Consider the following 14,194-nt stretch of genomic DNA (forward strand, 5'->3'; position numbering starts at 1 on the left):
GGTGCGTCTCTGATTGTCATCCTCTCAGTTTATTGCATGCATAAATGGAGAAACTTTTCTAAAAAGGCAAGGTATGTGCAGAATTGTTGTGAATACCAGTGTGATTAACATTGTTTTAGAATGACTGAATGAAACCATGGCTCTCTCATTCAGTCATTCTAAAGTTGAGCCTTTTATTGAAAGATGGTAGAAACCTGCAGGATGGGTGTTTCTGACTTTTGGAGCTGGAACTGACTGCATTTACACCTGAAAGGCATGTTTGAAGATGTAGACTTTATAAGTCATAACACATTATATAGAACATCCTTTCTGTTAACCCTTTAAAACCTAAACAAACTGGCTTGATTTCTTTCAAAAGCATGGGAGGAAGGCAATGAACCAAGAGAGAAGAAATGACCAAAGAGTACTTACTTAAAACGTTATATTAATGACATTATTTAGCCCCATTCTAGTTTTATATGACACCATCATCAATGTAACTTTGAAACTCAGCCTCTTAAAGACTAAACTGTCAGCTGGACTTTTTTTAAATGAAAAAAAAATTGAATAATTTTTTTTTAAAAAGTTATGGATGAAATTGCGATTAATTGCAATAAACAGCCCATTTTTCTGTTGTTTTTTATATACATTTTATGTTTGATCTTGAATCATTTGTAAATTGTTTAATGCCTCCATTTATTTTCCATTTAAATTTAACCCAAAATCAATGCAATATGCAATACTCAGTAATTTATCTTATACGTTTCAAATTTTCTGTCTTAATGTTTGTTTGTTTTTTTATCTGAGGATATCTAAAAACATGCAATACCAAGCTCGGTTCAAATATCTTCTTATGTGTTTAAACAACCTTTTCTGATTTTCATTGTACTTTTTGTTAAGAACTGAGATCAAGACTGAAAGGTGCTGTAAAAATAAGAATGTTCTTGACTCAGTAAATAAAGCAGGTTGACTACTAATTAGAAGGTTGGCAGTTCGATCCCCGGTTCCTCCAGTCAACATGCTGAAGTATCCTTGGGTAAGATACTGAACCTCAAATTGCTCCTAATGGCTGTTCTATCAGCGTGTGTGAAAGTTAAAAAAAAATAAGTAGCAGGTGGCACCTTGTACAGCAGCCTCTGCCACCAGTGTGTGAATGGATGAATGTGACCATCCATCCATCCATTTTCTTCCACTTTTCCACTGTTTTCCCTTGCCAAATATAATGCCAAATATAATCCCTCCAGTGTGTTTTGGGTCGGCCACAGGGCAAACTACCAGGTGGACGTGCCCCGAACACCTCTAACTTGAGGCACCCAGGAGGCATCTTGATTAAATGGTAAATGGTAAAAGGACTACACTTTTATAGCGCTTTTCTAGTCTTTCAAGCACTCAGAGCGCTTTCACACTACATGTCACATTCAACCATTCACACATACATTCACACACTGGTGGTCATACATGGTGCCACCTGCTACTCATTTTTTTTTTGTTGATAAGATACCCTAACTACCTCAACTGGCCCCTTTTGACACAAAGGAGCAGCAGCTCTATTCTGAGGTCCCCCCGGATGTCTGAACTCTTCACCCTTTCTCTGAGGCTGAGCCCACACGCCCTCCAGAGGAAACTCATTTTGATTGCTTGTGTCCAGAATTTTATTCTTTTAGTCACTACCCAAAGGTCATGACCAGAAGTGAGGGTTAGGACATAGATGGACCAGTACATCAAGAGCTTTGCCTTCTGGCTCTGCTCCCTCGGGTACTAGCAGGGCAGATGAGGGGAAAACAGGAGTGTAGCTGGGTGGGGCATTGAGTGATTAGGGAAGGAGGGGAAGTCTGAGGTCATCTGGTGGGCTGATGGAGAATGGCAATGAATGGTCTCAAAGAAATGGTAATGTTCAGATTCAGACATCTTTATTTATTCCAGAGGGGCACTTCAGTTTGATGATCTACCCAAGCAGCAAGCAGCAGTAGTATGTCAGAGTAATCAGAACAATATATGGGCAAAAGATGCATGCTGGCACCTCCTGTGGTCCTGTGCACTAACTCACACAAGGACCACGCAGAATTAATAAAAATTTCCATGCTTAAGTACGTAAGTTAGTAAATATGAACAGGACATTCACCTTTGTTGCATTGCTTACCCCTTGTGACTGTTTGGTGCATTTTACACACTTTTTAATCTTTTTTGATAATTTTGACTGTGTTCATGCATATGGCATACATTTTGGCAAGATTGTATTTCTTTTTTGTTTAATCTGTGAATTTCCAGCTCAGCTCCGGCAATAAGTCTAAAATACACTGTGGACACAAAATTGTTACATTCATACTGTCATGGTCAAAAAATGCGTGGGTGTCATTCTGGGGTTTTGCCTTGGAATTGTCATTTTTACTATTTTCAAACTGATGACGATTTGTTTTTAACCATGTTTGGCATATGGAGAAAATGAATGCTATTTCCACAAGGAGCGCATAAATAAATGAAACTAAAAAATCTACTTTGCATTTAGTACATTGAAAGTAGTTCACTTTTTTGTGGGGGGGGGGGGGGGGTTTCATCTAAAAACATCATGACAAAAACCCTGAATATAAAGGGTTAAAATTCTAAAAATTAATAAATTTTTGACATTTATGACTAAATCTGATGTTGGTTATTTAAAAAATTCATAATTAAAGTATAATTTGAGTATTGTATGTTATTCAAAAAATCATTTTTAAAAAATCATAAAATTGTCATAATGTAGTTTGTCTGGCCAAATTTCATAAAAATGTCTTAGTCCAGTATGTCCTTCAACTTAAAAAAAAAAACCCACAACATAATAGTATAGTATATCCTTCAAAAAATAAAATGGCTCATAGTATAGTATGTTGGGCCAAAAATCATTTAAACATCAGAGTATATTGTTTAAAACTCATAAGAAAATCATAGTATAGTATATCATTAAAAACATCATAAAAATGTCAGTTTGTCGTTCAAAAGATCACAAAAATGTGAAAGTATAGTGAGGGAGTATCATAAAAGCATCGTAGTGTAGCATGTCGTTCAAAAACTCACAAGAACATAATAGTATATGTCATTAATAAAAAAAAAAAACACAATAAAAACCTCATGATATAGTATGTCATTCAAAAATCAGAAAAACATCATAGTAACATCCTTGCATTGTATGTCATTTAAATAATCCTAAAGATTTAATAGCATGGTATGTTGTTAAAAAAAATCATAAAAACGTCACAGTATAATATGTCGGGCCAAAAATCATTAAAAAAAAACATCAAAGTGTAGTCCGTCAATGAAGAGATCATAAAAACATCATATTATAGTATCATGTTACACGTTTCTTGCACAAACATATAGTGTAGTGTAGGGTAGTGTAATGTATCCTTCAAAAAATCATCAAAATGTCATAATAAAGCAAAATCGTTCAAAAAATCATAAAAATGCTATTACGCAGAAAGTCATTCTAAAAATTATTAAAACATCATGGTAAAGTATATGAAGCCAAAAATCAGAAAAACTTTATACTCCAGAATGTCGTTCAAAAATTCAGGAAACAGCATAGTACAATATTTCTTTCAAAAATCATCAAAAAGTCACAGTACAGTATGTGATTCAAAACATTAGAAAAATATCATAGAATATATTATGTCGTCCAAAAAGTTACAAAAACGTATGTCCAGCAAAATCCAGTGAAAAAAGGATAATAGTATAATATGTCATGCAACCAATCCTATCATCATAGTGTCGTAGTTCAAAGAAAATTTCCCGTCTTGCCTCCTTACGTTTATTTTCGTCTTTCCTTCTACCTGTCTGTCTATGGCTATCCTCCATTTTTTAGTTCCTTTAATAATTGTTTTTGAATTCTTCTACATGTTTTTTTGCAGATGAGAATGAAATTATATGACCCCTACTGATTTGGCTCCTTCCCATAATGTGATCTATATGCTCTGTGTCATTATTTCTATATATTTAGTCAATACCTTTTGTATTTTTCTACAAATTTTTCATCCTATAATAGGGAATTATTTAGTCTCCAGAGAGATTTACATTTACTGATTTTTAATGATAATATAAGTGAACCGCCGCATGATGTGACATATTTATTGATCCAATAAGTACAACTTTTAACCATGTTTACATCAGTTTCAAACATAAAAAAAATAGTCTAATCTATTATAAACTGAATGTCTGCCTGAGTAACAAGTATATATTTTTTTTATTGTGATGGAATGTTCTCCAGATGTCAACAAGGCAAATCTCAAAGCATGCTCAGTACACTTGCATTTTTTCTGCTTTGTGCATTTTTGCATTTGAGGAGTCCAGCTTTGTATTCATTATCATATTTAAATCCCCTCCAAGTGTCACGACTCTCATTACTTATTATCAAAGCGAAGGATGTCATCCAAAAACTCATTAAAACATTTCACTATGGTATATTGTGTAAAAAATTATAAAAACATCACAGTATAGTATGTCACAAAAAACAACATATCACAGTATGTCCTTAAAAATCTAATAAAATCATCATAGTATAGTGCGCTGTTCAAATAGTCATAAAAGTCTCTATGTCTGGCCAACAATCATAAAAATGTCATAGTATAGTATTTTGTTATAAATCTAATAAAAGTCATATATCATTCAAAAAATGATAAAGTCATCATAATATAGTATGATTATTAAAAATCATAAAAACACACCGTTAGTGTATCATTCAAAAAATTAGTAAGGATCATATAAAAGTAGGCCTGGTTGAAAATCAGAAAAAGTTCAAACTACAGAATGTCGTTCAATCATAAATCAAAATAGCATAGTACAGTATTCCCTTCAAAAATTATCAAGTTAAGTATGAAAAAATAATAAAAACATCATATTATAGCATGTCCGTCAATATCTAATAAAAACATCTCTACAATGACGTATTTTAGTATGTTGTTCAAAATGGCATAAAAAGTCATACTATAGTATGTCCTCCAAAATGGCATAAAGAACTCACACCATAGTATGTCCTCCAAAATGGCATAAAAAAGTCATACCACAGTATGTTGTCAAAAATGGCCTATAAAAGCCATAATATTGTATGTTGTCCAAAATGTCTTAAAAAAGTCATACTGTAGTGTGTAGTCCAAAATAGCATAAAAAAGCCATACTATAGTATGTAGTCCAAAATGGCATAAAAAAAAGCCATACTATAGTATGTCGTCCTAAATGGCATAAAAAAGGAATACTATACCATGTTCTCCAAAACAGCCTAAAAAGTAATACTATCGTATGTTGACCAAAATAGCCTAAAAAGTAATACTATCGTATGTTGACCAAAAAAGCAAAAAAACCCGTCAAGGTATAGTATGACATTCAAAATGGCCTATAAAAGTCATAATATTGTATGTAGTCCAAAATGGCATAAAAACATCATACTAGAGTATGTCACCCAAAATGGCATGAAAAAGTCATACTATCGTATGTCGTCCAAACACGCATAAAAACATCATAGTATAGCAGGTTGTCCAAAAAATCATAAAAAGGTATGGCATGTCATTCAAAATATCATAAAAAATATCAGGGTATAGAATGTTGCTCTAAAAATCATACAAATGTCAACGAAACATTTCAAAACAAGGGTTTGAAAGTATTGACACATTCCAACATTTCAAATTTGCCATCTCTAATTTACATATTAAGATTTTTGCACACAAACCAAAAATATGAAATATATACTGATATATACTATATACTAATATATGTGCAGCTGAAACAATTAGTTGATTAATTAGAAAATTAATTGGCAACTATTTTTATAATAGTACTGTAACAGTATTCGCCTTTTTACATGTAAAAAAACATTGCATGGTTCCAGCTTCTCATATATACTGTATGTATGACGACTTGCTGATTTTTGTTTTCATTATTTTAATTATTTTGATGTATTAAAAGTATTTAAACCTTTCTGCATGAGTATTTACTTTTAATACTTAAATACATTTACCTCAAATCACATTTACACAGTCGGCATACATCACTTTCACTACTGCAGTTCTTCTTCCAACCTTTCATGTTGTCATGTCACCAGTCTTGGGCTTGTGCTCTTTGCACACGGCACAAAACCTGCCCTTATCTAGTGTTATGAGGGCGTTACCGTGCTAGCAGGTGACTTATAATCAGTAGGATTCATCATTGAGAGCACCTGATAAGAAAATATGTGGGTGGTTAAGAGTGTTTGGTGCATCTGGAGTTGACTTCTCTTATATTTTCTCTTACCAGAAAATTAAGAGAAAATATAGGAGAAGGTTGCGGCATAAGGCCCAACAAGTGACCCTGCAGGGAGAACCACTGACGCCATCTCCTCATTCAGTTCATACAAATGTCCTTACAACAGTAGGCAGGTCTCCATTAACCCTTAAACTGTGCAAACTGATATTGTGAATTTAAAATACACCTAATGGAAAGACGTGCTCGCATGAGGTGGTATTTCAGATGATTTGAAAAAGCCATATTTTGCAGAACTGCAATGGAAACACTTCTTCGGCTTTTCTAGGTCTCATGATGCTATGACTATGTGCCTGTCAGTAGGAACTGGCTCCCTCATGACGCAGCAGGAGCTACAAGAGCTGTTATTGGATCACTCATCACTTTCAAAAATTTTGCTCAAAGTTTTACTCGAGAGATCCAATCCAAAGTTCTTTGCAGTGATTGTGTATCAGCAGGTATCAGCCAGGCATGGCTTGGAACAGTGTACCTACCCAATGTCCCAAAAGGTCTGATGTCTGTCAGAATCAAAAAGGTGACACGTAGTTGAAGAGAGCTGGTAGGAGTGAGTACAGTGATTGATTTTAATGGCTTCATAAACAACTATATAAAACAGTTCATAAAAATTCATGCACTTTCAGTGTAAATTCATTTTGAAATATAGAGGAAATTTATGTACAACAGTGTGAACCGTAACAGTGACTTCATTCAGTTGGGTGGTTCACCACAAATATACTTGGCTGCATAGAAACATTGACATTATTATTGCCTAAGTAGAAAATAAAACTGAAAGATAAGGAAAAAAAATGTAAAAAGTCGAGTTTATTTAAGATCTAACGGGTGCTTCTATTGAAAGACGACCGTCTTTTTTTCAGACTGTGATTTCAAGTCAGCTCCTTCCAACTTACTGATTTCGACACACTGAGGCAAAACAACTAAGCACTAGTGAATAAAACTGAGTATCATTACGAACTTTCCCTTTACCAAAAGTTACATTCTGAAAGCATTATCATGAAAGAACTATTTTACAGAAACTCACTCGCAGAACAACAAAAAAGCCTGAGTTGATGGGGAAAAGTAGAGTCATAATAAATCCAAAAAGCCTGAGGAAAAAGACCACTGATTTACTATTTTACAAAATTTACAACAGTATTACTGAAGAAGAAAAAAAACATGATTTGCTCTCCAAAAAAAAAAAACCCAAACCAGGTTACAGCTAAGATATGTTATTAAATAATTCACACCTGGTGGAGAAAAAGAAAACCTGCTGAGGAAATGAGAAATGCTGTAAATGAGGTACTTCAGGTGGTGAGCCTGAGCCCAGACTGGATTCAACCAGACACCTTTTCATCAACTGTGATTCGTGTGACGTCTCATCGAGTTAACACTTAAATAAGGTAGATCATCACATGAAGCATGAGAGAGAGACAGAGACAGACAGACAAACAAAGACAACAGTCATATACAGGATCCAGTGTCATTGGTTGTGGGAATATGAGGCAGCACTCAGGGTCAATTGTGTCAGTTTCCAGAGTTAAAAAAAAGTTTATAAAAATAACAAAAAACTGTCTGCATGCTGTTGAGCCCAGCGATGCAGCTTTAAACTCTTTCATACAAAAATATGCTTTGATTTGTTTTTTTTTTTTGTTTTTTTTTTTATCTGCTGCCTGGTTTGAGTCGCTCCCTGGCGTTCATCTCCCAGGTTCCCGAGATGAGCTGCAGCTGAAGCGAGGAGATGACAGCCATGCTGAACTGACTGCTGCACAGTGCTTCAAACAGCGCCGAGTCCACGGTCCCTGTAAGGCATCTGCTGTGTTGCTGAGTCTATGGCTGCTACACGCAGACCCTGGCAGCTCCTGTTATGTCTTGCGGCTGCTCCAGATCTGCTCTGGTGTGCTCTTGTGGTCTGACGAGTAGTCGAAAGGTGAGCGGTGACCCATGGGTGAGCGTGAGTCATAGGGGGATCGCTGGTCTCGGGGAGAGCGGGGCCCGCTGGCCGAGGCTCGCTGCTCTGTCTGCCAGTCTGAGTGGTAGCGGTAAGAAGAGCGGTGGTCTGAGTGGGAATGATCCTTCACGTCCAGCCGATGGTCTCTGCTGGAGCGGAACTCCTCCAGCTTCCTGTGCTTACTATCGTTGTAGTATCTGCGCGCACACACACACACAAACACACACACACACACACACACACACCATGGGCATGACTGAGCAGCAAGGCAAAAATGGCATAACATCAAAACGCTATCAATGCTACAGTACAGATATTCTGGACTGACTTCAAGTAATTTTTTTTTAAGTTGTATTTGCTTTGTTATTACAAAGACACAGAGCTGACATACAGACGGGGATAGGGGTTAGAAACATATAGAAAATCAAAGTAGGGAGAATAACTGTAGTTGTGCATTGACCACATTTGAATGATTATTGTAGGGAAGCTTATTTGTGGAGATAATTTGGGCCAAAAAGTATATCCAAAGATCAGAGCACTCAAAGTCAAATTTGTGATGTTAGTATAAAACATGTAGCTGCACCACAGACGATAGCTACTTTAACACTGCCCGTTCAAGGTGAGAATATCACGCTGTTATGCCGCCTCGCCGGTCTGTATATTAGGTCTAACTGATGAAAGGAGGAACAGAGTTGTCTCACCTGGACAACAGGGTCTGTGTAAATCGTAAAGCCAGAAAGACATGACCATGGGGGGTTTGGGTGTGACATGGTGACAAGCTCATGGCTGATCTGGTCCTCTGCTCGGAGGTTAAGGAGCTCCAAAATCCCTTTGTTTTCCTAATTTATGGATAGTTACGACTGCTGTTCTTCTTTGAATTAGCCACTAACTGCTGACAGCTGCTTTTTAAATCTCCCACAGTGGGTCACACATGTGACCTGTCATCGACCCCAGGTCTTACTGGCTTTACGCTTTACACAGACCTTGTTTTGGCACTGTTACTGTGTCCTGTCCCGGGTAAGAGGAAAGACAACTCCTTTCTGCGATTGTACATTATATGCAGAGCGGAGAGAAGGCATAACAGCATATTATACCCACCTTGAACAGGCAGTGTAAAAGCAGTTTAAATGGCCCGTAGGTGTGAATGTGATTGTGAATGGTTGTCAGTCTCTATGGGTGCTTTTCATTATGCTAATTTATGCTTCCTCACGTCCTCTCTACAAGGTGGATCCTCAGTGGACGTCTTTCATCAAGTGGTGTGACATATAAATGCCACATCTCCACATATGGCAGAGTAACTGATGTGGCTCTGCAACCAAGGATTTCTTATTCGGCAGCTTCAGCTCCTCCATTCTTAAATCTCTTAATCACATCTCTCTTTCACAGAAGAGACGGGAGTGAGGGAAGACAGGAGAAACATTATTATGATGAAAAGCACTCTATGTGTTGGTCCTGTGATAGTTCAGGGTGTAGCCCGCCTCTCATCCAATGTCAGCTACAATGGGCTCTGTTTCCCTTTGTCTCCACGACGACATTAAATCATCGAGCCCTGCTTTTTAGCCTGTGCGTAACTGATGTGACACAACACAGAAACATCAGTCACTGCCATCTGTAACTGTCATGTTGATGGCAGTCAACAAAGCCAATACGTCCGATGTTGATGATTCTGCCAATCAGTGCATCCCGGTTTAACCCTTCGGGGTTGTTAGGTCAAGTAGTGCTTTTCATTCTTCATTTTGTGATAATTTTGGCTGTGTTCACGCATATGGTATAAATTTTGGCAAGATTATGTATTTTTATTTAGTCTGTGAATTTCCAGCTGTGCTCCTAAAATAAGTCTAAATGTGTTAACTATGTTAACTAAATTGTTTCATTCAGACTGTTAAGGTAAAAAATGCTCCTTTAAAACCCATTCAAACTGACAATTTTGATGCCATCGCTATCAAAGCATAAAAATATGCATTGTATTATTTCTGGGTGTCATTCTGGACTTTTGCCTTGGAATTTATCATTTTTACCATCTGATGACATCATTTTGTTTTTACCATATTTGGCATGTGGAGAAAATACATGCCATTTCCACTAGGTGCACTGTCACAACCAATGTTGCTGCTAATCACTGACATATCCCAGGCTGTGATAATTAAAAAAATCAACTTTGCATGTAGTACACTGAAAATAATTCTTTTTTTGTGTTTTCTTCATCTAGTAACTTAGTGGCATCATGACAAAAACCTTGCATTAAAAGGGTTAAAATTCTGAAAATGAATGAATATATAATATTCATGATTTTAATATTGATTGAAAAATTAACTAAATGAAAGTAGAAAATCATATTAATGTATTATAAGAAGTACATTTGGTGTGCAGAGTGATACGATTGTGTGTAATGTTAAGGTGGGCCCTAAGTGTTAAATTCAATGGTCTTCTTGGTCTTGAATTTGGTTTGCTGACATCAGAAGGTAGATAATATGACAGTAACACAGTATTTGTTGCTGGAAGCTGCCCCTCACCTGTCCTGTCTGTCTCTGTCCCTGCTGTCTGGTCTGTAGTGGTCTCTGTCCCGGTGGTCTTTGCCGTTGCTGAAGGAGGAGTACGGTCTTTTCCTGGTCTCCCCTCCACTGGTCTTCCTGTCCCCGTGTCTCTCCTTGCTGCTGCTGCTCTCGTGGTAGCGAGCTGAGGGCTGATGTCTGTCTGAGCTGTAGCTGTCCCTGCTGCTCTCGTCCTGATGGGAGTTGTCCTTCAGCCTTTCAATATCTGAGGACAGAGACCACAAATTAATCAGTTCATAGTGACAACTTCCTTATTTTATTTTGTGTTCAACAGAGTGGAGCTGCATGTACCTGCATGTTTGTATCCGTGGGTGTTTGTACTTCTGATGTTCTGCTCCATTGCCTGAAGAAAGAAGCATCGTCATGAAGGATTTACATCACTAACAATTTCATACTGTCATCCAAACTAAGAATGACTGCGCTCTTCACATACCTGGGCGCTCTCTTGTCTTTTCTTGATTGCATGTTTATACAGTTTATGTAGCTTCCTGGCGTCAAACTCAGTGAATTTTGAGACAAATATCCACAGGTTTCTGCAAGACACAAACACATCAACTTAACATATGCAACATAAGAGCAAACATCTTAGTCCTATACCTCCCTCAAACTGACAGTGACCCAGGTTAAATCTGCTTTAATGGTCTAGTCATAGACTGTATATAAAGATGGACAATGTGATATTCTTCCAATGTGTAGCTTTTCAAATTTTATCGCCCCTAGGTGTCTGGCTGTGTATGATTGGCATTCACACCCGCGTCAGATGACTCTACAGCAGACACAGGTTTTTATCATCTCCGGCTCCAACTGACATTGATGGGAATACGCCCGGGTGAGCGCAGGAATTTCAGCTCCTTAACCGACAAAATGCAATAATGCGCCGTCACTAATTACTGTCCATCTCCTCCTAATCAGCCTAAATACTGATCCAAATACATCTGTACCGAGTTTGAAAGAGAGACTGAATAAGTAAAATATGAATAAAGAGAAGAAACCACTGAAAATTTTTAAAGACCTCTGATCCTGCTGCTGTCTATTGTTTACCTGTTCTCCTGCCTGTCGGTGACGTTGCACGGACACAACAAGAAAGCAACCCACCCATCCACCCACAAAAGCTGACAAAAAGGCAGACTTGCACTGTGTATTTACTTAGAGTGGGAATGCAGTATTTAGTGGATTAACCCATGTTTGAAAAACCCGCATGCATGCACTAATTTTGGTGGGAAAGTGATATATGTTGAATGGGACAAGGGTCAAACTAAAAACTCTAAGCTGCACTGCAAATGAATTTTTTCCAGAGATGGGAATCACTGAAGGTAGATCTCATAACCCTGATGTTTGTTCAAGTGATTGTTTTGTATGATACATTCAGTTTTAATGAGTTATTAAATTATACAAAAGGGGGATCTTCGCCACGACTGACAGCTTTTACACCTAATCCACGAGCTCGCATTCAATGGGGGTGCTTGTGATTGGTCAGATGGATGTTTTGGTGGGAACCTCCCCTCCGCAGGTATCGCTACAGCGCAGACTCAGGCTCCAAATGACATAATCCCGCAAGATGGCAGTGAGATATTTAAGCTTCACTTAACCACAGCGGGGATAAGTGGGGATGCGTCGTCCATCTGTCTATTCAGTCTGTGGGTCAAATCAACTTGTGTTTCTGTGTGTGTGTGTGTGTGTGTGTGTGTGTGTGTGTGTGTGTGTGTGTGTGTGTGTGTGTGTGTGTGTGTGTGTGTGGTGTGTGTGTTGTGTGCGCGCGTACTAACTTTCTCCACTGTTTGATCTGGTCAGGATTTGAGTACTCCTTCAGACACTCAGTGATGTGGTCTCCGATCTTTATCAGACACTGCCTTGTATGTTCGAGCTGCTCACGCTCTGACAGTCCTTTCTCTGGTCTGTCCAGCTGCTTCAGGGCTGCTTTCACCGGCCGCATCCTCTCTTTACACTGCAACAGTCAAACAAAAACACCAACAACTTTATGCAACCCTTTAGATACAGCATGTTGAGCCTGGCTGGATCTTATCCTCATCATCATTAAATGATGCTGCTATCCCATTCTCAGTAACATACAGTTCATATATGTTTAGCCAAAGCAATTCACTATGTAAATACACTATATAACGAACCATACACACATAAACAAGGCTATGTTTTGCTTTCAGCTGAATATTTATATTTTCTATCTCAAGATTGAGTTATGTGTGGAACATACCACACTGAAGGTCCTCTGGTCCAGCTCTTCAGACTCCTCAGATACTGGCACATTCTCTCCACTTGCTGTTATATGGACCGGCACATCAGAGGCTTTCTTTGTTCGTTCTCGTACCTCACTCTTTACTTCATTCTGAAAAAAGGATTAAAGAGTTAATTCCTAAACAAATGATCAACTTAAAGAATGATTTCACAGCTGGAAAGACAACCACAGAAAAAAAGAGAAACAGGACATTCTTGCTCAAGAGACAGAAAACCTACAACTACCAGAATGCACTGTGCTGCACCAGACCAAAAAAAGCTCCAACTGGTGGGTGATGTAATGCATACATGTGAAACAACTGCAGCCAGCCTGCAAGAAATAATCTCATATTACAGGCAGCAGTGAGCTAAAGCATGTTTCTGAAAAGATTTGAGGTAAAAATATGCTAACCAGTTACAGAATCTTGGTTTATATTCGATCAGCACCGATTAGTTTTATTGTTTGATTTAGTTTTTTCGGCCTCCATTTTCACTGTACAGGAAGAAGAGTAGCACCCACTTCCTGTTCACAAACACGCACTACTACAGCCAAACAGGGCGTTAAAATTTCTGCCAACATTTCAGGAGAGAAATAGGCAGTGCAGTGACATAATGGATCAGCACTGACTAGTTTTACTGTTTGATCAGATTTCAGTCAAAGTTTAAAAGGCTGTCAGAGAGAGGGGGAGAGAGATGGGAGCAGGTCTGCCTTTTTATGCACTTCTACACTCACTGGCCTCTTTTTTACAATGCCTTTTCAAGGCAGGAATATCAGGCCATTATGCCACCTCTCTGTTCTGTATAGGAGGTACGTTCCTAGAAAGGGGCGGCAGAGTGGGCTCACCACTGAGCTGGGAACAGAGGTAGTAACAGCCCCAAAATGAGGTCCGTGTAAATCGCAAATCCGAACAGACGTGACCATGGGCAGCACGGGTTTGATGTTTTGACGGCATGTTAACGTGCGCGACCCACCGCAGGAGATTAAAAAGCAGCTGTTAGCATAGTGGATAATTCAAAGAAGAAGAATGGCAGCTGTAAATGTCCACAAACAGAGATGCTAAATGATTTTGATTGACATTTTATGCCTTTGTTAGATGCTAATGTGTTAAACGTCACGCTCGTCATGCCTCATTTGATTGCAGGATGCCGCGATGCAGTGTATAATCACACACAGGAGCAGAATCATGCCGCCATTGTTTGGATCTGTGTAAACATACAGGGGCAGTATAAAGGGGGTACTTTGTTG

At 38.1% G+C, this 14,194-nt stretch overlaps 1 protein-coding gene across 1 annotated transcript in view; it reads right to left on the reverse strand.

Annotated features, from left to right (window-relative positions):
* Positions 1 to 6,779: 6,779 nt before the first annotated feature.
* Positions 6,780 to 14,194, reverse strand: part of chd1 (chromodomain helicase DNA binding protein 1) — a 32,114-nt gene continuing 24,699 nt past the window's right edge. Inside the window, exons 31-36 of the mRNA XM_042508901.1 lie at positions 12,929 to 13,060; positions 12,483 to 12,661; positions 11,150 to 11,249; positions 11,008 to 11,059; positions 10,678 to 10,921; positions 6,780 to 8,361 (exon numbers count right to left, since the gene is read on the reverse strand). Coding sequence (XP_042364835.1) covers positions 8,079 to 8,361; positions 10,678 to 10,921; positions 11,008 to 11,059; positions 11,150 to 11,249; positions 12,483 to 12,661; positions 12,929 to 13,060 — 990 coding nt within the window. The 3' untranslated portion in view covers positions 6,780 to 8,078. The remainder of the gene's footprint in view (positions 8,362 to 10,677; positions 10,922 to 11,007; positions 11,060 to 11,149; positions 11,250 to 12,482; positions 12,662 to 12,928; positions 13,061 to 14,194) is intronic.

The sequence above is a fragment of the Plectropomus leopardus genome, chromosome 20, assembly GCF_008729295.1.
Source record: "Plectropomus leopardus isolate mb chromosome 20, YSFRI_Pleo_2.0, whole genome shotgun sequence".
Taxonomy (NCBI): domain Eukaryota; kingdom Metazoa; phylum Chordata; class Actinopteri; order Perciformes; family Serranidae; genus Plectropomus; species Plectropomus leopardus.